The 23,093-nt window shown below is 41.3% G+C and overlaps 1 protein-coding gene across 4 annotated transcripts in view; it reads left to right on the top strand.

Annotated features, from left to right (window-relative positions):
* The window catches only part of LOC122556163 (neprilysin-like), a 174,924-nt gene that overhangs the window by 89,324 nt on the left and 62,507 nt on the right, over positions 1-23,093 (top strand). For all 4 annotated transcript variants that reach the window (XM_043702673.1, XM_043702676.1, XM_043702674.1 and 1 more), the window contains exons 8-10: positions 247-312; positions 13,348-13,482; positions 20,955-21,056. In XM_043702673.1, coding sequence (XP_043558608.1) covers positions 247-312; positions 13,348-13,482; positions 20,955-21,056 — 303 coding nt within the window. The remainder of the gene's footprint in view (positions 1-246; positions 313-13,347; positions 13,483-20,954; positions 21,057-23,093) is intronic.

Here is a 23,093-nt window from a genome sequence, read left to right as displayed (position 1 = left end):
ATGGATCGTTGTTGAAATTAAAAGAAGAGGTGTGGGAGGGGGGGAGGGATCTATAATTCTACCAGCAGGTTCTGGAGATTCATTGCTTAATTCCTAATTCCCTGACCAGGCCAATTCACACATTGCCAGCAGCACATATTGTTAAAACAATATTACTTTTTCATTGATGTCTAGGTCAAGATTAGATGTCAAAAATTTGCAATCGATGTAACATTAAATGTATTTTAACTTTTGGTGAATTAACAGATTGATCAACCCCACCTAGGCTTGCCTTCCCGGGATTACTTTGAATGCACTGGTGCTTATAAGGAGGTATGTAATTTGTAATTATGTTTCAAGTGGTTTTAAATCTTGAATATAGAGTATAACATGAATCATACATTAGGTTAGGGAGATGTTTGATAGAATAAATAAGAAGCAACTGTTTCCTTTGGCAAGAATTAAGATAATTGATCAATTAATAATGAGATAAATTTAGAGAGATAAGAGGGGAATTTGCTTTGTGGTGTTTTGATTTGGAATGCAGTGCCTGAAAATGGTGGTGGGAACAGAGTTGGAGGTAATTTTACAAAGAAATTGGACTGTGTGTAATGCGGAAAAGAGAAGTAAAGTTCAATGAATGGGTTTGCATCTTGAAAGACTGGGCAGAGAGATGGTGGGCTGACTGGCCTCTTATGTTCTGTATTCCAAGAAGCTAGAATCAAACACACTTAACAGCCAGTATCGCAAATCATATCTCACCACCTTGGTCACACTGAGACCTAATTGTATAGAGGCTAAGTCTTCAGACACATCAACCTTCTCAAGATTATCTGATTAATTTTTCACTGAGAAAACTTAATAAAACAGTTGATGCCGTGTTTAGTTTTTGAAAGATTATGGACTTATATAAATTAGGAGCAGGAGTAGGCTGTTCTATCCCTCAAAATTGCTCTGCCCTTCAATAAGATCATGACTGATCTATTTACTCCACAATCCCACTAATGCTGTAAACATTTGAATCCCTTGCTTTTGAAGAATCTATCCACCTCTACCTGAAAGAAAACATTTCTATTGCCTTTTGAGGATGAGAATGTCAGTATTAGAATTGCAGGTACCTTAAGCGCCAACCTTAAGATATTTTTAACCAATCTGTTCAGACACATGACTGGGATAGGGGGGACTTCAACTCTGGCCTACTGGCCCAGAGGTACAATGGTCAACCTTAACAGCTTCTCTTATTTCTGTTTCTTCTTATTGCCTTTGTGTGGAGTCGCAGAAAATGGGGGAGATATGAAATGAGTATTTTGCATCAGTATTGACCGTGGAAAAAGATATGGAAGATATAGACTGTCGGGAAATAGATGATGACATCTTGCAAAATATCCAGATTACAGAGGAGGAAGTGCTGGATGTCTTGGAACGCATAAAGGTGGATAAATCCCCAGGACCTGATCAGGTGTGGCCTAGAACTCTGTGGGAAGCTAGGGAAGTGATTGCTGGGCCTCTTGCTGAGATATTTGTATCATCAATAGTCACAGGTGAGGTGCCAGAAGACTGGAGGTTGGCAAACATGGTGCCACTGTTGAAGAAGGGTGGTATGGACAAGCCAGGGAACTATAGACCAGTGACACTGACCTCGGTGGTGGGCAAGTTGTTGGAGGGAATCCTGAGGGACAGGATGTACATGTATTTGGAAAGGCAAGGACTGATTAGGGATAGTCAACATGGCTTTGTGCGTGGGAAATCATGCCTCACAAACTTGATTGAGTTTTTTGAAGAAGTAACAAAGAGGATTGATGCGGGCAGAGCAGTAAATGTGATCTATATGGACATCAGTAAGACGTTCAACAAGGTTCCCCATGGGAGACTGATTAGCAAGGTTAGATCTCATGGAATGCAGGGAGAACTAGCCATTTGGATACAGAACTGGCTCAAAGGTAGAAGACAGAGGGTGGTGGTGGTGGTGGAGGGTTGTTTTTCAGACTGGAGGCCTGTGACCAATGGAGTTCCACAAGGATCGATGCTGGGTCCTCGGCTTTTTGTCATTTACATAAATGATTTGGATGTGAGCTTAAGAGGTACAGTTAGTAAGTTTGCAGATGACACCAAAATTTGAGCTGTAGTGGACAGTGAAGAGGGTTACCTCAGATTACAACAGGATCTGGACCAGATGGGCCAATGGGCTGAGAAGTGGCAGATGGAGTTTAATTCAGATAAATGTGAGGTGCTGCATTTTGGGAAAGCAAATCTTAGCAGGACTTTTACAGTTAATGGTAAGGTCCTCGGGAGAGTTGCTGAACAAAGAGACCTTTGGAGTGCAGATTCATAGCTCCTTGAAAGTGGAATTGCAGATAGATAGGATGGTGAAGAAGGTGTTTGGTATGCTTTCCTTTATTGGTCAGAGTATTGAGTACAAGAGTTGGGAGGTCATGTGGCAGCTGTACAGGACATTGGTTACGCCACTGTTGGAATATTGTATGCAATTCTGGTCTCCTTCCTATCGGAAAAATGTTATGAAACTTGAAAGGGTTCAGAAAAGATTGAAAAGGATGTTGCCAAGGTTGGAGGATTTGAGCTATAGGGAGAGGCTGAACAGGCTGGGTTTTTTTCCCTGGCGCTTGGGAGGCTGAGGGATGACCTTAGAGGTTTACAAAATTGACGGACATGGATAGGGTAAATAGGCAAAGTATTTTCCCTGGGTTCAGGGAGTTGAGAACTAGAGGGCATAGGTTTAAGGTGAGAGGGGAAAGGTATAAAAGGGACCTAAGGAGCAACTTTTTCACAGAGGGTGGTACGAGTATGGAATGAGCTGCCAGAGGAAGTGGTGGAGGCTGGTACAATTGCAACATTTAAGAGGCATTTGGATGGGTATATGAATAGGAAGGGTTTGGATGGATATAGGCCAGGAGCCAACAGGTGGGACTGGATTGGGTTATGATATCTGGTCGGCATGGACGGGTTGGACTGAAGGGTCTGTTTTTGTGCTGTACATCTCTATGACTCTATCTGGAGGCTGCAGACAGCAATAGGTTGGCAGTTGGAGTGTAGTGTGCAAAAATGTGAGATTGTTCTTGCCAAAATGAACAATGACTGCAGAATTGTAAAGTGGAAAGGTATTGTAGTGCTTGAGTCACTAAAAGCTGGCATGCAAGTGCAGCAAATTATCAAGAAGGCTGCTGGAATTCAACCCTTTATTACAACTGAATTGTACATAAAAGTAGAATGTTAAGCTTCAGTTATACAAGGCATTTGGTGAGAAAATATCTGGTGCACTGTTTGCAGGTTTGGTCTCCTCTCAGGAAGTATATAAGTACATGGATTTGGATGTTGTTTACCAGATTGATACCATGAATGAGCAGAATGTCTTATGAGCAAGGATTGGACAGACTGGGATTGTTTAGAAGAGTGAGGGGTGAATTGATTGAAGAACGTAAGATCGTAGAAGATGTTGACAATTGGGATCTAGAATGGATGCTTCCTTCTGTGGTTAAGACCAGAGCTAAGGGACATGATTTAAAAGATATAGTCTAAGTTTTAAGACAAAGGTGAGGAAAATAATTTTCCCAGGGGGTTTTGCAACTTTGTAGATTTCTCCCTTTGAAGGCAGAGGAAGGGGAAAGTGGGTGGAGCAATCATTAATTTTTCTTGAAGTGGGGGTGGATACATTCTTGTTGGGCAGGGAAATCAAGGGTTAGTTGGGAATGGAACATTCATGACATGAACAGATCGACAGTGATCTGATTGAATGGCAGTGCAGGCTCGTGGAGCCAAATGTCTCACTGTGCTCCTAGTTTATGTTCCCACTCTATCCAGTGGGCTGGGATGAAAGGAGAATGCAGGGTGTGGTGGTGGAGAGCTTGTGATGAAAAGGAAACAACACCCTTTGCTCAGCCTCCAGTGTACCAGGATTCAGCTTCCTTGCTGTAGGTAAAATCCAGTGGTGGTGGAGGATGTCCTATTACTTAGCTGCTTCTGGGTCTCAGTTGGCCCAGAAGTGAGAGATCCCTGCTGTTAATATCACTGTGGGGACAGGAAATGGTGAGTAGGCAATGGGGATAGCATTAATGTTATGGCACCCCCACCTTTATCTCTTAACTAATCTACCTCCTCTTCCACTCTTTGCTGGGTGGGGTGGGCAGTTACTGTAAAACTCTGGCCAACATTTTCAATGTTTATTCTCATCAAGCCAACTTCTGCTCCAAGCTATAGCTGTTAAATTTGGAACCAACTTTGATTTTTATAAAAAGGCACAGACTTACCATATGGATCTTTATTCCTTGAAACTAAGTTGACAGTCTTTGTTGATCACAAGCCTGTGAATCCATTTTAATGAATGCAATTACAGGAGATCATTTGTTCTCTTTTTGCAGATGTTAGGATGTTTGGGCTTTAAACTTAGCAAGGCATTAGATTGTGAATGTGGCCGGTATTACACATTGATATGGGTTTTATTACTGGGAAAGCATTTAACTTAATAATACCACAGTAAATTCAGTATGTAACCTCAGGCCATCAAAAGCAAAGAGTGACTATGTTAAAATATAAATGGCCAACAATTTCAGCCAGATTACATAATTTTCTAAAGCAAATACAGAAAATTGTAGAGAAATTCAGCAGGTCTGGCAGCATCCTTTGGAGAGAGAAACAGAGTTAACAATTCGAGTCTAGCATGACTCTTTTTCATAACTTCTTAATCATTTGCAAATTGTTACCTTATGGACATAGAATAGGCTACTCCTGCTCCAATTTTGTATGTTTGTTGAAATTATTTTAACTTCTCACTCACATATGTCCAATATCTAACTCCCCACTCCCTATGTGTCTCAAAGATGCTGATTCAATTCAGTAACTTTCCATAGGGAGCAACAGTCGTTCCCTCTCTCCGAAAAGTGGGCCTCTTCATTTGGGGATCTAGAAAGAGTTGCATGGAATTTCCATCACATCCTATTCAGTAAAAATGCTTAGTGCCGATGTTCATGCTCCACAAATATCCCCATCCTCAGCAATAGAAGACGCCGCTCAAAAGTTTAAAAGACAAGGCTGATGTATTTGTCCACCTTCAACCAGCGTGCCGTAGAGATCTCAGCCTCTCCAGCAATCCCAGTCTTCAGCTAATTTGACTTGCTTCACATGATGTCAAGAAATGTCTGGAGACACTGGGTACTCAAATGCTATGGTCCAGATAACATCCTGGCAATGGTCCTGAAGACTGAATAGTACTTTCTGTGTGGAGTGCGCACATTCTCCACATGTCAATGTGACTTTCCTCTGGGTGCTTCAGGCCTTTAAATAATGGTCACCTTTGATCCCAATAAAAGCTGATAATGGGTTACATAGATGCACTTTCCAGCTATACCTGTGAACAAGTTCATCCTTGGTATTGAAGCTACCAAGGCAATTAAGACAGTTGTTTCACTGTGGCAGCGTTCATATTATGAGTGTCCACAAGTTGAAAATGAGATGGCTAGGAAAGTGAAATCCTTAGATTAGATTAGATTACGTACAGTGTGGAAGTAGGCCCTTTGGCCCAACAAGTCCACGCTGACCCGCCGAAGCGCAACCCACCCATACCCCTACATTTACCCCCTACCTAACACTACAGGCAATTTAGCATGGCCAATTCACCTGACCTGCACATTTTTGGACTGTGGGAGGAAACCGGAGCACCCGGAGAAAACTCACACAGACACGGGGAGAATGTGCAAACTCCACACAGTCAGTCGCCTGAGGCGGGAATTGAACCCGGGGGTCTGGCGCTGTGAGGCAGCAGTGCTAACCACCGTGAACACAGATGGGACTTCTTGACCCAAGGTTAAAGCAAATTGGGGTGTACGTAACCTATGCGTAATAATACAAGAAATAAGAACAAGATTAGGACGTATGGTACCTCAGGTCTGCTCCACCATTCGGTACGATTGTCATTCGGTAGTACGGAGCGTGAGTATTGCTGAAAAAAAGTTCTATTGAAGCTTTTTGTCTTGCAGTCATCAGAACAATTTTGTAAGAAAAGATATTGTGAAGGGATTTAACAATTGAGGGGAAGTGCTCATTAGTTGGCAAGTGTATTCTGACTGGCAGAAGCATTGCCATGGAGAATGCATCAGTTAGCGGTGACTGACAGCTAATTCACAAACCTTGTTTAAATTCTGTAGAAGGCAGAATGACTCTGATGGTTCTGATTCCATGACAAATGAATTGGAAAATGGTTGTCACCTATTTTGTTACATGTATACAGGCACAGTGTGTGTACATGTTCTTTCTGTCTACAAAGAAGCCTATTTATTAATATATGTAACTTCCAGTATGTGTAAGTGATACAGTGATCCGAGTTGAGTTGAAAAATGTGGTGCTGGAAAAACACAGCAGCCAGGCAGCATCTGAGGAGCAGGAGAATCGACGTTTCAGGCATAAGCCCTTCTTCAGGAATCTCCTGTTCCTCGGATGCTGCCTGGCCTGCTGTGTTTTTCCAGCACCACATTTTTCAACTCTGGTACTCCAGCATTTGCAGTCCTCACTTTCTCCCTGTGATCCTAGTTGACAACTGTAAGTTGATTCTCAGCATAATTCTTCATGCACTCAGCATAATGTAGCAGATGGTGGACCATTGCAAAATCACATCAAATATTGGACATGGTGTTGCAAGTTTTGCAAGTGCTAGCTGGCTGAGTATAGTCAGTACCTGACTTGTTGCAAACAGCCAAAGTGATATGCTGTTTAACATGATCTGCTGCTCCTTTGAACATATGGCCTGGATGCCTAACATCACACAGGCTTTTGAAAATCACGATGCTCGTCATTTTGTAATTTGGCAGCTCAAGATGTTTGTTTTTAAAAGAATTTAAATGCAGTTATATTTAACAAATGAGTTTTTATAAATGGAGGGTCTGTTATGAAACAATGCATTGTTAAAGGACAATTAAGAAGTTGTCTCATCGTGTGTCCTAAATCTTACCAGTGCTAGATACAGGGTGAGTTGGCAGAGTTGAAAAATGTGGTGCTGGAAAAACTCGGACTAAAGGATGCAGTTGTTAACCTGTTAATATTGTCTGAGTTGCTAATAAATTAGCATAAGGGCCATGGTTACTGGTTACTGGTTACAGGTGTGTAGGTTGACGTGAAAGTTTGAGTTGCTACGTGGATGGGTACACAGGCATCAGGTAGAGGGGCCAAGCGAGCTGAGTGGAGAGAAAAAGGTGACAGTGCTTGGCATAAATGGAGCACAGGCAGCATGAAGAACGAATGAGGAGATGGGAGGGCTCAGTTTTTATTTACAGTTTTGACTTTTTTGCTATATACATGGCCAGGTGCACCAAGGCAGGCCTTCCACCCAGTCCACCACCTCAAACAGAAGCTACTGCACTATTTGCAGTCCAACTTCCACAGTTTCTGAATAACCTGGATCAACTCCCCTTCCACTAAACCATAGCCCCTTCACCCCTACCAGCCCCAAATGAAAACCCCAACTTCTGGGGCACTTTTTACCAGATCATGTTTGCTGAGCTGTGAATTGTCCTGACTCTGTTCTTTCAACCTGTTAGTGAAAATTCTGGCCTTAGCTCTTCATTCTTCTTCTAAGTTCTGACTTAGAGCAGCGAGTACTCCCAACTGAGCCAAACTGTTCCCTAAATAAAGTTAGTGGTATTGGAAAATAGTTCAGAAAGTCAAATCTGACATTGCCTGAAAAGAGACCCCTGCCTTTGACCACTAATTAAAAACCAAGCATAATTTTCTTTTCTATTGGGGAGAAAAGAAATACTTTTGTTGAGTAAAGACTTCATAGCCACGGATAAACCTTGCAGTTATGTCATAGAACTGCTCCTCACTCGGCATAAATAGCACAGTGTGGGCAGAATTGAAAAAGGTAAAAGAAATTGCAGAGAAGCATATGAGATAGACCAATTAGCATTAAGTGGTAGAGTTTTTGGGGTAGGCTTTCAGTAATGTAGCAGTAAGATTAGAGCCTGGAATATCATGTATTGAAGAATTTAGTTTTAACCTGTAATTATTCATGTTATAAGGAAGCCTGAGCGTGAAGACAGCTCTTGACCTTTCCTTCTCCTGAACCAGTCTATCTTGAACCCAAACTGATGGATGTGAGTGCAAAACCACACAGCAAAAGCACTTTCATTTGCAGATTTCTTTTTTCCAAGTTCAAAATTTCTCTTGAAACAACTGTACCCTGATGGATAGTGAAGGGAAAAGGTGACATCATGGTAAGTTGGGTCGTAGTTTATATGATCTCAGCAGCTTTTCTTTCTTCATCTATGAAGATACCTCCACACGATAAGAAGTGACACTTCTCATCTGGGCTTGACCCAAGTGCACCTGTTCAGTTGTTTCATCTTGGTTCCACGACACTAGTCAAAGATGTGCAGGCAACCAAACCCACTAGAGAAATGGACAGGTTGACCATTTGCCTTGTTATCATGAAACTTGCCGCATGCTTTGTCAGGGATGCCTGAGCATAGATCAGTTGTGCTTATACTTCAATCACGTAGGAGTCATTGATACTGTCGCACTGTTGGAAATATTAAGAGGGCAATAGAAAAATATTTTGCATTTATACAGCACTTATCACAAAACACAGAATATCCTAAAGCATTTTCCAAACACTGGTGTATTGTTGCAACTGAAATCACTGTTGTGGTACAGGTGGATAAACACCACTACAGAACAGCCTCAATTATCCAAACCAAGTTGGGCAGGGAGTATTTTGTTCGGATAACTGATTGTTCAGATAGCTGATCTGATCACAAACAAAGGAAGCATTTACAGGACCTTGAGATATTGTTCCAACAATCTGGAATTTGGATAATTGATGTTTGGATAACTGAGGTTATTCTGTATTGCAAATGTAACCGTATTATTTATTTGGCGGGTGGGGAGAAGATGGAGAGACAAAAAAGATAATTATAGTCCAGTCAGCCTAACATCAGTAATGGAAAAATGTTGCAGTGAATTATAAAAGATGTGACAGCAAAACATTCATAAAGCATTCGCAGAATTGAACAAATCCACTGGAGTTTTTTTGAGGATGTAACTCGTAAAATAGGTAAAGGAAAACCAGTGGATGTGATGGATGTGGATTTTCAAAAGAGGTTTAATAAAATCCCACATAAGAGGTTAGTGGCCAAACTTAAAGGACATGAGATTAGGGATAGTACATTGGCATGGATTGAAAATTGGTTGAGACAGGAAACAGAGGGAATAAAGTGGTCTTTTTGCAGGAGATAGTCAGTGACTAGTGGGTACTCAAGAATCAGTGCTTGAGCTCCAGCTATTCACAGTGTATGTAAATAACCTGGATAAAGGAATCAAATACAACATTTCCAAGTTTGGGCAAGATAGTAAGTTGTAAGGAGAATGCAATGAGGCTTCAAGGTGATTTTGACAAGTTGAGTGAGTGGAAAAACACATGACAGATGCAATACATTCTGGTTAAATATGAAGTTATACAGTTCACTGTGAAGAATATTATGTCATATAGTGATATTTGTGAAATATGAATGTACAAGGCGATCTGGGTGTCCTTGTACACTAATCAATGAAAGCAAACAGGCAAATATAACATGTAATCAGGAGAACAAATGGCATTTTGGGTTTTATTGCCAGTGGATTTGAGTAGGAGTGTCTTGCTGCAGTTACGCAGGACTTTGGTGAGACCACACCTGGAATAATATTACATTCCATTTTGGTCTCCTTATCTAAGAAAGAATATATCCACTGTGGACAGAGTGCAATATCAGATTATCTACTGAGGTAGGAAGTAGAATCCCCTGAAGTGACATTGGTTCGATTGTGACTATATTCACTGGAGTTTAAAAGGATATGAGGGGATCTGAACAGATGAAATTCTATAAGAGCTGGACAGACTAGGTGCAACAAAGGAAGTTTTCCCTAGTTGAGGAGTCTAGAACCAGGGATCACAATCCCAGGCTATGGAATGGTCCTTTTAGGACTGAGGTGAGGAAAATGTTCTTCACTCAAAGAGTAGTGAACCAATGGAAGTCTCAACCACAGGAGTCTCAACGTGGAGGGCAAGTTGCTGACTATATTCAAGAAGAGTTTGGTACATTTTTAGATATTAAAGGTTTTAAGGGATGTAGGGAGAAAGCAGGAACATGGCATTGAGGGAAAGGATCAGCCATAATTATATTGAATGATAGACCAGGCTTGAAGGGCCAAATAGCCCACTCCTGCTCCAAGTTTCTATCTTTCAATTTGTCAGTTAAAACACAACACATTCCCCAAATAACTGTGTAACAGTGGATAATAATCTGTTTCAGTGATTTGATTGGCTGATAATTGTTGGACATACCTTCTGCTCTTCTTCAAACCATGGCATGGGATATTTTGCATTCAGTGTCGAAGAGTGTGGTGCTGGAAAAGCACAGCCGAGCAAGCAGCATCCGAGGACTAGAAGAATCGATGTTTTAAGCATAAGCGCTTCATCAGAATCCTGATGAAAAGCTTATGCTAGCAACATCAATTCTTTTTTGTTCCTCAGATGCTGCCTGACTGGTCGTGGTTTTCCAGCACCACACTCTTTTACTCTGATTTCCAGCATCTGCAGTGCTCACTTTCTCCATATTTTACATTCACCTGAGAGGACAGATAGAAACAGAGTAAATCAACATTTGGCACCTCCAGCAATGCAGCGCTACAGTAGGGCATCAGTCTATATTACATGTTCATCATTTTGCAGTCAGAGACGAACAACCTTCTGCAGTACTCAGAGGAATGGTCCATGTTCTTTCTTTTCTGTGCTTTTTGCTATCTGAAACTATATAGGCACCTGATTCAGTGCCTGATGAGGTTATTTAATCTTTCAAATGATATGGTTCCTAGAGAAGGTTAAGCAATTTCTTTTAGTAATAATGCTGCTAGTATTTGACTCTGTTTCCTCTTATCACTAAGTTTTTGCTGATGATAATGCTCAGTAATTAGGATGCATAAGTTCATAGGCAGTGCAGATATTTGCCAATTTTGAAGTGGTCCTTCATTCTTTGATTGTTGACAGGCAGCAATAACCACGATGGTAAGCATAGTGTCGTATTCTAACAAAGCAGGTCCAGGGAGCAATTCCATAGGTCTCTCTTTTTGAAGGGGTCTTGCATTTTCTCTACAGCATCATCCCTAGAGTGTAAATTATCTTATGACTTCAAAGATTCCATGTTCGCTTTTAGCCAAGGCTGCTACCTTTCCCAGTGCGGTCTTTTCCAATACGTAAGACATGTAATTGGGACTCCAGATGTGTCTAATTTTCCAGCAAAACAAATGAGCAACAGACACAGTAAGTATTGGACTGTCTCCTCAAAACTCATATATGCAGCTCTTGTGCAGATGAACTTTAAGCAATCTTAATGACATGGTCAGATGAAAAGCAGGTTTGTGAACATTTTTTGATCACTGTGGCTGCATTTGCTTCCCTAGCTCGTCGATGATGGTAAATCTTAAGTGGATATTCACAAGTGAATTTTATTTACCAATATGTAAAACATTCTGAACCAAGTTAGTATATAATGTCACCATAGCCACATCTGCAGCTAGTTAGCTGTTTCCATTGGATCACATTATTCGAATCTGAGTGTGTTTGAGGTTTTGTTTCAAACTATCTGAAATGATGTGGTTTTAGAGTCACGAGCAGAAATAGAGAGACTAAGTCATAAAGTCTATTTCCACTCAGGAGTTTGTTTCACAATTTAGTTAGATCATCACAAATATATCTCCCTGTCTTGATTCCCTGACACTTAAAGCTTCTCCTTAATAAAAAAGTTCAGCTTAGAAGGTATATGGATTCAGCAAGCAATGACTTTAGAAGGCAAATTGCCACCAGAAGGGGAAAAAAATTGAAAGAAGCAGTCTTGGACGATATTCATAACCCATTGTCAATGAAAAAGGCACACATAAAGGAGTTTGTGCATAAATTGTTTGGTCAGGACCTGGAATTCCATCCCTAACAGGATTATGGCTCTCCCTGTAGTGCATGGAATGGAGCAGTTCAATAAGGTATCTTGCTACCACCTTCTCAAAGGCAAGTAGAGAAGGCAATAAAACCTGGCCCAGCCAGCAACATCCTATGAGTGGATTAACAGTAAAACTGCCAAGCTCTGCATTGCTCCCCTTGGCAATGCCCTGGCCAATCAAGAGCCTAGCTCCAATTTCTGAGGTTAATCAGCAAATTATTATTGACAGTTGTTATTGGACCCAACTGGATCACCATACTAACCACGGTCCAACCAATCAGCACTCTCTTCTCATGCTATTTAAATTAATATTTCTTTTCAAAGTTTTGTTTCTTGCATCTCAGTCATGATACATGCAAGATGAAAAGCTTTGCATTTTTCTCTTTTTAACAAAGTTCAAGTTCTGTATTTCCAAGGAATGATGAGATATAATCAGAGCTTAACTGGCCTCGTCTCACCTTGTCAATATGGCCTCCTATTTCTTTCTCTCACAAGAATCAGAAGTACAGTATCAACATTTTTACATGACACCAAACTAAGGGGTACTGGTTATTACTGAGGAAGGCAGCAATAAAATCCAAGACCTTAATACATTTGCTGAATGAGTAAATATATGTTCAATAATAAATGCTGCATTTTGACAGAATAGATGGAGTAAGATGCACATGGCTTGCAAAATAAAATGGTGTGGAAGTGTAAAAGATTGTGGGATACAGATTTGCCTATTATTAAAATCAGCACCGATTAATAAAGACATAAGAATTGCAAACAAAGCAGAAGAGCTTTTGTTTAAGTCTTGAGTGGGATGGGAACATCACTGTCATGTTCAATATTTGTTGCCCATTCCTGATTGCCTTTAAACTAGCTCTTCAGAGAATTTCAGAAGGTAGTTTAGAGTCAACCATATTGTTATAGTTCTGGAGTCAAATGTTGATCAAACCCAGGTAAGGATGGCAGATTTCCTTCCCTAAAGATCAATAGTGAACTAGATGGGGTTTTAGGACAATGGACACCTTTAGACTAGCTTCCAATTTCAGATTTTTTACTGAATTCAAATTTCACCTCTTCAAAAAGGTGGAAATGATTCCCTGAAGATAAGATTTCAGAACTAGAGAAGATTAGTCAAAACTTATGTCAAATCCTGCTTGCACCACACTGTACAATTCTGGTTTCCACATCATGAAAGGAATATAGAGGCATTGGGAAGGTGTAAAAGATATAGCAGGATGATATCAGAACTGAAGGGTCATAGCTTTAAATAGAGATCTGCTCGCCTTGGGGTCCCTTTTGCCTGAAAAATAAGACTGCAAAATTATACTATTGGCTATTTTAACAAAACTGGTTGGAATCTAGATTTTTTCCAAGACTATTATGTATCCATTTATTTATTTCCCTACAGACATGTCAAGCTTACTCGATGTTTATGAGAAATGTGGCTACATTAGTTCGTAAGGACAAAGGATTAACTATAAATAGCACCCAAATTGAAGATGATATGAATATGGTTTTGGAGTTCGAGAAGGAGTTAGCTAATGTAAGTCCTTTTATCTTTTTACTGCCCCTTATGTGCTTCTCACATATACAGATAAGATATAGTGAGTTGATTTCACTCCATGGTACTGAAAATAATTGGACTATACAGAACAAAAATCCTGCGTGTTCTGACTGAAAAAAGACAGTTATTTGAGGTTGTAGTGTTGTTATCTGTCATAAAATCCAAGCTTGGAAAGAGGAAACTGAGTTTTGACTTGTGATCCTTGGCTCAGAATTTTGTTTTATTATTTTATGGAGTATGGGCTTTACTGCCTGGGCCACAAAGGGGAAACAACGTTTTACATCTATCCTGCCAAGCTCCCTATGTTTCATTAAAGTGTCCTGTCATTCTTCTAAACTTCAAAGAGTTCAAGCCCACATACTCAACATCTCCTTATAAGAAAATCACTCTGTTCATGGGATCAACATAGTAAGCCTTCTCTGGGCTGCCTTCAATGTGAGTATGTCTTTCCTCTGATGAAGGAACCAAAACTGTTCACAGTATTCCAGCTGTGATCTGACTATGCATTATATATTTTTAGCAAGACCTCCCTAGTTTTGAACTCTGTTCCCTTTGAAATAAAGATCAACATTTCATTTACCTTCCCTATTACCCATTGAACATAATGTTAGCATTTTGTGTTTTATGTACTATAATATGTCACCCCTCTTTTCCATAGCTTTCTGCACTTTTTCCCCAATTAAATAATATTCAGCTCTTCTATTCTTTTTATAATAATTTTCCCATAGTACATTCTGTTTGCCTAGTTTATTTTTAACCCATCAATTAACCTTTCTGTATTCGCTCTGTACACTAACCTTGCAAACATGCATTCACTTCCATCATCCGTGTCATTAATAAATATTATAAGTAATTATGGACCTGGCACTGATTCCTATGGCACTCCAGTTGTAGGTTGCCATCATGAAAATGTCAGTACTACAAGTGTTGTCTTTCAGATGAAATACTAAACTGTGCTCCCAACACCACCACATGCCCCCCCATACCCCAACACCAATCCTCACAACTATACTCTGCCTTCTCAGAAAGATGTAATGGATTCTATAGCATTACTTTCAAGAAGTATGGGCAGCATGGTGGCTCAGTGGTTAACATTGCTGCCTCATAGTGCTGGCTTCGATTCCAGCCTTGGGCAACTGTCTGTCAAGAGCTTGCATGCTCTACCTGTGTCTGCTTGGGTTTCCTCTGGGTGCTTTGGTCTCCTACCACAATCCAAACATGTACAGGCTAGGTGACTTAGCCATGCTAAATGCCTACAGGGATGTGAAGAATAGATGCATTAATCAGGAGTAAATGTACAGCAATAGGGTAGGGGAATGGGTTTGGGTGAGTTACTCTTCGGAGGTTTGCTGTGGACTTGTTGGGCCAAAGGGCCTGTTTCCACACTGTAGGGATTCAATGATGATGTGTTGGGGAGTTCCTCCCAGCATCCTGACTAATAATTATCCAGCAATCAACATTACTCAAATGCAATCATCTGCTTGGAGGATTCTGCTGTGTGCAATATGTCTTCCTACCTTAACACAGAAAACACAATTCAACAGTGATTTAATTTTAATGCCTCCTGGGATGTGGGTGTTGCCGGCCAGGCTAGCATTTGTTGTCCATTCCTAATTATCACTGAGCTCAGTGTCTTGCTGGGCCACTTCAGAGTCAACCACATTGCTGTAGGCTTGGAGTCACACATGGACCAGACCAGGTAAGAATAGCAGCCTTCCCTTAAAGAGATTAGTGAACCTGGTGAGTTCTTTCAGCTGTCTATGATAGCATTGTGACTAAGATTAGTTTTCAATTCCAGGGGCAGTCAACTGACAGACCAGACAGATTGTGCTGTGGATGGCCGGCGTTGCCAACTTGTAGGAAAAGTCCTGCCTTTGGTACCTGCTGACTAACTTGATTAGTTGGCAGCTCTATCACTCTAGGCTGTATCAATGATCGATAATGGGCACTGCTCAGTCTGCAGGAAAAACCCTGACGTACTGTAGATCCTGGCTACCCCAAGAAGGTGAGCACCAGGAGTTTAGGGTGGGGAAGGTAACCTAGAGCCCAGAGAGTGGGTTGAGGAGGTCATGTTCTGTTGAGCAGGCCGTGTAGAAGGAAGAGGTCACAACCCCGATAAATACAGGACACCCACTCAAAATGAAGTGTCAACCTACTTTCCTGCCTTTGTTATGTAGAACTTTTAAAGCAGCTTATGGACCTACAAGTCATAGAGTTTTACAGAATGGAAGGAGGTCTTTCAGCCCATTCTGATTATCAAGTACCCATCCATTCTCATCACATTTTCCATCATTTCAGCCATAGCTTTCCATGCTATGACATTTTTTAAGAGTTCATCTGTATTCGTTTTAAAGCTGTGATGGTTCTGATCCCCACCACCTTTTCAGGCATTGAGGTTTGGATGCCCAACACTCTGTGGGTGAAAAATATCTTCCTTAAATAACATCTAAATTTCCAACCCCTTACCTGAAATCCATGCTGTCTGGTTACTGACCCTTTGACTAAGGGGCAAAGTTTCTTCTGATCTACCTCATCTATGCCCCTCGAATTTTGGATACCACAGTTAGAACCCCCTGCAGTTTTCTGTCCTCCAAGGAAAAAGTGTCAGCCTATTTAATCTGTCCTCATAGGTGGAACATGCAGGCCCAGGCAACATCCTGGTGAATCTCTTCTTCACAATCTATAATGAAGTCACACCCCTTGTATAGTTCACCTGTGCCCTAAGTAATATGTACAGTTCCATGATAACCCCTTGTTCTTGTATTCAACTTGCCTCAAATAATAAAGGTAAGTCTCCCATATGCCTTATTAAGCACCTTATCCAATTTTTCATGTTGTCTTCTTGGCTGTGTAGATATGCAGGGCAAGTTCCCCTAATCCTCATTGATCCTACTATTTAATGTGTACTCCCTTTCCTTGTTAAATATCCAAAAATGCCTTACCTCACATGTACCTGGATTGAATTCCATTTGCCACTACTCTGCCAGTCTGATCAAACTATCTGCATCATCCTGTAGTCTAAGGCTTTCCTCCTCAATGTTTGCCACACCACTAAACGCTGTGTCTTCTGCAAACATACTGACCAAACCTCCTACATTCGTGTCTGGATTATTAACTTACATATTCAGGGCAAAGGACCCAGCAATGACCTCTGTGATAGGCCACTGAACATGGGCTTCCAGTCACAAAAGCAACCTCTGCTTCCTGCAAACTGCTCTGGATCCCATGGGCTCTTACCTTCTTGACCATGCTGCCATGTGACCCATGGGAAAAGCCTTACTGAAGTCCATGTAGACTGCATGAACTGCACTACCCTCATCTACACAACTCGTCACCTCCCTGACAAAGGGAGAAAGTGAGGTCTGCAGATGCTGGAGATCAGAGCTGAAAATGTGTTGCTGGAAAAGCGCAGCAGGTCAGGCAGCATCCAAGGAACAGGAGAATCGACGTTTCGGGCATAAGCCCTTCTTCAGGAATGAGGAAAGTTTGTCCAGCAGGCTAAGATAAAAGGTAGGGAGGCACCGCCTTCCTAACCTGCAATCTTCTTCCCGACCTCTCCGCCCCCACTCCCGTCTGACCTATCACCCTCACCTTGACCTCTTTCCACCTATCACATTTCCGACGCCCCTCCCCCAAGTCCCTCCTCCCTACCTTTTATCTTAGCCTGCTGGACAAACTTTCCTCATTCCTGAAGAAGGGCTTCTGCCCGAAACATCGATTCTCCTGTTCCCTGGATGCTGCCTGACCTGCTGCACTTTTCCAGCAACACATTTTCACCTCCCTGACAAAATCAATCAAACCTGTCAAACATGATCTCCCGCTGACAAAGCCATGCTTACTCTCCTTGACAGTTTCCTGATCCATCCCTACCACCCTTTTGAATAGTGGCACCACATTAGTGGCACCTCTCCTCTGACCAGAGATCAGAAAATTAATGTCAGGGCCCCTGCAGTCGTCTTCCTTGCCTCCCACAGGATTATTGGATTCATTTCATCAGGGCCTGGGGTCGAATTGAACTTGAAGCCTGCGAAAGCTACTTATACCTTCTACCTTTCAATTGTAATTTGTATCTCATAGTCCTCCTCCCTAAATTCTGTACCTACACTTCCCTATAATGAATAGAGATGCAAAGTACACTCTTATCCATTGTTGCCAAATAAGTACATTATCAGCATAAAATGGGATTCTAACAACTTTAGTTAATCTTTAATTATTTTTTAGATGAGGGGTTAAGCAAACCACTCAACTGTCTTGTGTGCCGTTACACCACATACACACCCAGTAGGGTCGTGTAATATCCAGCCATGATTTGTTTCAATCTAATAATACAGTGTGACTCCCATCAGTTACGATGTTCTCTACAATAAGGTAGCTCCGCAGAACACCTAAGTTCTGTCTGAATAAAAGACCATGAGCTTCCAGTTGCCTGTCACTTCAACACACTACTTTATTCCCTGGTGAAAATCTCGGTCTCAGGTTTGTTGCGGTGCTCCAGCGAAGCTCAGCCCAAGCTGGAAGAACAGCACCTCGTTTTCTACTTGGAAACTCTACAGCTTTCTATATTCAATATTGAGTTCAACAATTTTACAGTTTGAGTTTCTTCCATGTCCTACCCCAACCCCCACACACCAGGCCTTGTACCACATAGTTTGCTATTACACAAAACCCATTGTTAGCCACTAACAGTTCCCAGTAATAGCTATACATTCATCCTTGCCTGATTATCATCTGTTCCTTTGTCTGACCAATTGTTCTTCTCTCTCGTCGAGCTCTATCTCCACTTATCATTTACTCCTTACCCTCTTCGCCCACCCTATCTTCTCCATAAAAAAGAAACATTTTTCTAGCTGTTACTAGTTTTGAGGAAGGGTCACTGGACCCGAAATATTAACTCTGATTTCTCTTCACAGATGCTGCCAAACCCGCTGAGCTTTTCCAGCAATTTCTGTTTTTGTTTCTGATTTCCAGCATCTGCAGTTCTTTCAGAATTGTTTTTTGTTGCTCTGGAGGGATTTGAACCCATGTCTGCAGGGCATTAACCTGGGCATCTGACTTACTTGCCCAGTGTTATTACCATTGCACCTCCACTGTCTCCTTAATTTAGTAGCTGATTTTTAAAAAATCTTTGGAGTGTTCTGAGTTTATCGAAGGCTATATAAATTCAAGTTTTTCTTTCTCTACCCAAGCAAGTTGCCATTAAAGAGGAGGAGAGTTGCATTTGGCTTATGCTGCCCCTTTTAAGCCATAGAATCTCACTAACTATGGTTGGAAGGATAAATGTTACAGCTATCTCTGAACTGGCTTGTGTGCTATGTAAAGTTAATCCTTCAGTGTTGAGAATCAAAGCTTGTGTGGAACATTGGTGTGCCTCCAAGATACTGGAAATGTAAAACTGCCTGAAAGTCTGCTTTCGATAGAAAGGCAAAAGGAGAGAAATGGGCTGTTTGTGATCCATGTATTCTGCACACTTTCGTTTCTTCTTCACAGCTCCAAACTATAAAAAGGAGCTTTCTAAACACACTTATCGCATGCAAGCTCTGTAATTCGTCCCACATTTCGTGGGCATCCATTTGGCTCAAGGTCACGGAAAATAAAAATAAGGAGAGAAGTACAACAGGTGCCTGACTCACTATCAAGCATTTTACACTGACACACTGTCAAAATTATACCCCTCTGTGTTCATTCTGATGCTGAGTATTCGTACATTAATTGCTCTTTCATCAGGATTCTTTGGAGATAAAATTAAATTGTTTTCTTTGAAACAGTCCTCATCATCAGTCTTGTGTTACTGGAATATATTACATTGCAGTGCCCCAGTGATTAAGCTTTGCATACATTTACTCAATTCAGATAACATTGCTCTGTCCATTTCTTTACCATGCAGTTAATTAGTTTAAAATAAGTTTGCCAGTAAACTGTGTATATCTAAATTTCACCGCTGGATCATTATTGGCAAGGACCTCGTCTCCTTTGGCCCTAAACTCCATAATTCCTGCACAAAACCTCTCCCTCTTGACTCATACTCCTCCCCTAAGCTTGACAATTCTGTTGGTAAACACTGCCTGCATCATTTGCTTTTCTTTATCATCTGTACTAAAGTTACCTTTGTTTTGGCTGGCTGTCAAAAGTTCTTTCTGTATGAGTTGCTCACTTTAGGAAGTTTCGTTATGTGAAATATGCTGGAAAAATAAAATGGTTTTTGTTGTTAATGTCCCTTTTTAAACTGCCCATAGTGGAACTTGGCCTGAGGATGTTAAACATTTATGTAACAACACCAAATTCCAAGTGTGCAAAAGCTATGCTTTAATTTTCTTCTTATCTAGTAATGCTAGGCTAACTTAGCAGATAACTTGCTTGCTTTATGAAAATCAGCAGACTGCATGTTCCGGAACAACTACAATCAGAATCCTACAAACAACTGGCTTTGATTGCCAGATTGTAAAGCAGTACTTGTGTTTTCCTGCATGTGGTGAACAGAACAATTCCAATCCTCTCCTACTCTGCTCAGTGGAGCAGTGAAGTGCAAATTGCAATTTAGCCAGGATTTTTTATTAACTTTAAACTTAGCTTGGAGGCAAGCATATTAAGTCCCGACTTCTGTGCCAACCCCACTGCTGACATAACTCATGATATCACTACATGAATCCAAAAATATAGCCATGGTAAATGCAGGTTGCGGGGATTGGGAGGTGGAGTGGGGAGGGGGGAGTGGTGTTGGTTTTGGCAGCTCTGAAAATGGGCCACTTCCACCACACCACTCTACCCAATGACACCTCTGACAATGAGCCATTTCCACTGTATCAATCTATCCAATGACATCTCTGACAATGAGCCATTTCCACTGTATCACTCTATCCAATCGTACCTCTGATACCGGGTTATTTCCACTGTGTCACTTTATCCAATGGCACCTCTGTCAATGGGCCATTTCCACTTTATCACTGTATCCAATCATACGTCTGATAATGGGCCATTTCCACTGTATCACTGTATCCAATCGTACCTCTGAGAATGGGCCATTTCCACTACACCACTCTATCCAATGGCACCTCTGACAATGGGCCATTTCCACTGTATCATTCTGTCCAATCCTGCCTCTGACAATGGGCCATTTCCACTGCATCACTCTATCCAGTGGTACTTCTTACAATGAGCTATTTATACTCTTTCACTCTCCCCAATGCCATCTTTGCCTCAGCAAACCTGGGCTAATCCAATATGGGGTCCTCAATCTAGCACTGGGAGTATCAGATTATGTTCTCCAACTTCTGGAGTGGGGCTTGAACATGCAAACGTCTGATTTGAAGACAAGAGTGCAACAAACTAAGGCACAGGCATGGCACTGAATAACTTGTACTATTTTTGCATAATTATGATGAAAATGAGAATAACATGTGATAAATTGAAATAAGCTAATAAGAATATTCAAACCAAAGTATTTTATTTCACAGGCAACAACCAAATCTGTAGACAGAACTGATCCTAATCAACTCTACCACAAAATGACTTTGCAAAATATGACCGAAAACTTCCCTATCACAGTTGATGCTAAGGTAAGATGGTTTCTTGAATGAAATGATGTGGCTTGCCAGAATCAGAAGCTAGTGGATAGAGAGTGGAAACTATTCTCCCATTGATATCCAGTGTGAATGCCAAACGGTGCTGGAATGTTGCAATATGCCAGCACACTATTGTATTTTAATGCAAATTAGACAGATTTTCTTTTGAAAATAATACCTCAGGATCCAGTATATGAACAAATTGAAGCATGGAATGAGATGAGTTCACCTTGCTTGAGAGGAACAAGATGCCTTTGAACCTCTGATAGCTAAAACTCTCCATATCATCTCTGGCTCCATGTATGCTGTTTGATAGAGATTGCTTGTTATGTTAAGTCACAACACCATTACCTTTTATAAAGAGATGGTGGAAAATTAACCAGATGGGTCATGGTCTTTATTTTACTAACAATTTTGACAGTGTCATCTCTTTACAGTTTTCTCCAGCAGGTTTTAGAAAGCGAGATACAATGCATCTGTGGAGATATTCATGGAGCCAATTTGAGTGGCTGAGAGGGAATGGTTTCTGAACATCATGAGGGGCCACTGAGCTCCACTGCTGTAGGCAATCCAGTTAGCTGGCAATCTGGTTAGCTGCTGATTTCCTGGCTTTGTGTGGAGTAGCCAAACTCTGCTGAGGCAAAGGTGGCATTGGAGAGAGTGACAATGCAAATGGCCAATTCACAGAGATGCCATTGGAGATGAAATAGCCCATTGCCAGTGGTGGCATTGGAGAGATTGATGGAGTGGAAATGTTCCATTGAGAGATGTGGCATTGTAGAGAGTGATGGAGAGGAAATAGCCTATTGACAAAGGTGCCTTTTCAGAGAGTGATGGAGAGGAATTGGCCTGCTGACAGAAGATGCAGCTTCTTAAGGTTAATCTGATCTTATTCTGATGTCACAGTGATCTTTGGAATAGTCTTATTCATCAACAAAACCCTTATTTTAAATTCTCTCAAATTTCACTGAACTGTCAAATTCGCTTCAGTGGATTTGAACTTGAAAAGTACTGTTGGCCATTTCAGTGGCTGAACATTTCAAGAGTTGATGATATTGGTTCACTGTTTTGTTTTAAATTAACAAAGAGGGAAAGCTTTAGCCAAACCAACATAGAGTCTTAGAGTCATAGAGATATACAGCATGGAAACAGACCCTTCGGTCCAACCTGTCCATGCTGACCAGATATCCCAACCCAATCTAGACCCACCTGCTAGCACCCGGCCCATATCCCTCCAAACCCTTCCTATTCATATAACCATCCAAATGTCTCTTAAATGTTGCAATTGTACCAGCCTCCACTACATCCTCTGGCAGCTCATTCTATACACGTACCACCCTCTGCGTGACAAAGTTGCCCCTTAGGTCTCTTTTATATCTTTCCCCTCTCACCCCAAGCCTATGCCCTCTAGTTCTGGCCCCCCGACCCCAGGGAAAAGACTTTGTCTATTTATCCTATCCATGCCCCTCATAATTTTGTAATACTCTATAAGGTCACCCATCAGCCCCCAACACTCTAGGGAAAACAGCCCCAGCCAGTTCAGCCTCTCCCTGTAGCTCAGATCCTCCAACCCTGGCATCATCCTTGAAAATCTTTTCTGAACCCTTTCAAGTTTCACATCTTTCTGATAGGGAGGAGACCAGAACTTCATGCAATATTCAACAGTGGCATAACCAATGTCCTGTACAGCCGCAACATGACATCCCAACTCCTGTACTCAATACTCTGACCAATAAAGGAAAGCATACCAAACACCACCTTCACTATTCTATCTACCTGCGACTCCACTTTCAAGGAGCTATGAAGCTGCACTCCAAGGTCTCTTTGTTCAGCAACTCTCCTGAGGACCTTACCATTAAGTGTAAAAGTCCTGCTAAGATTTGCTTTCCCAAAATGCAGCATCTTGCATTTATCTGAATTAAACTCCATCTGCCACTTCTCAGCCCATTGGCCCATCTGGTCCAGATCCTGTTGTAATCTGAGGTAATCCTCTTCGCTGTCCACTACACCTCCAATTTTGGTGTCATCTGC

The sequence above is a fragment of the Chiloscyllium plagiosum genome, chromosome 13 (assembly GCF_004010195.1).
Source record: "Chiloscyllium plagiosum isolate BGI_BamShark_2017 chromosome 13, ASM401019v2, whole genome shotgun sequence".
Lineage (NCBI taxonomy): Eukaryota > Metazoa > Chordata > Chondrichthyes > Orectolobiformes > Hemiscylliidae > Chiloscyllium > Chiloscyllium plagiosum.
This window is presented reverse-complemented; position numbering and strand designations above follow the sequence as displayed.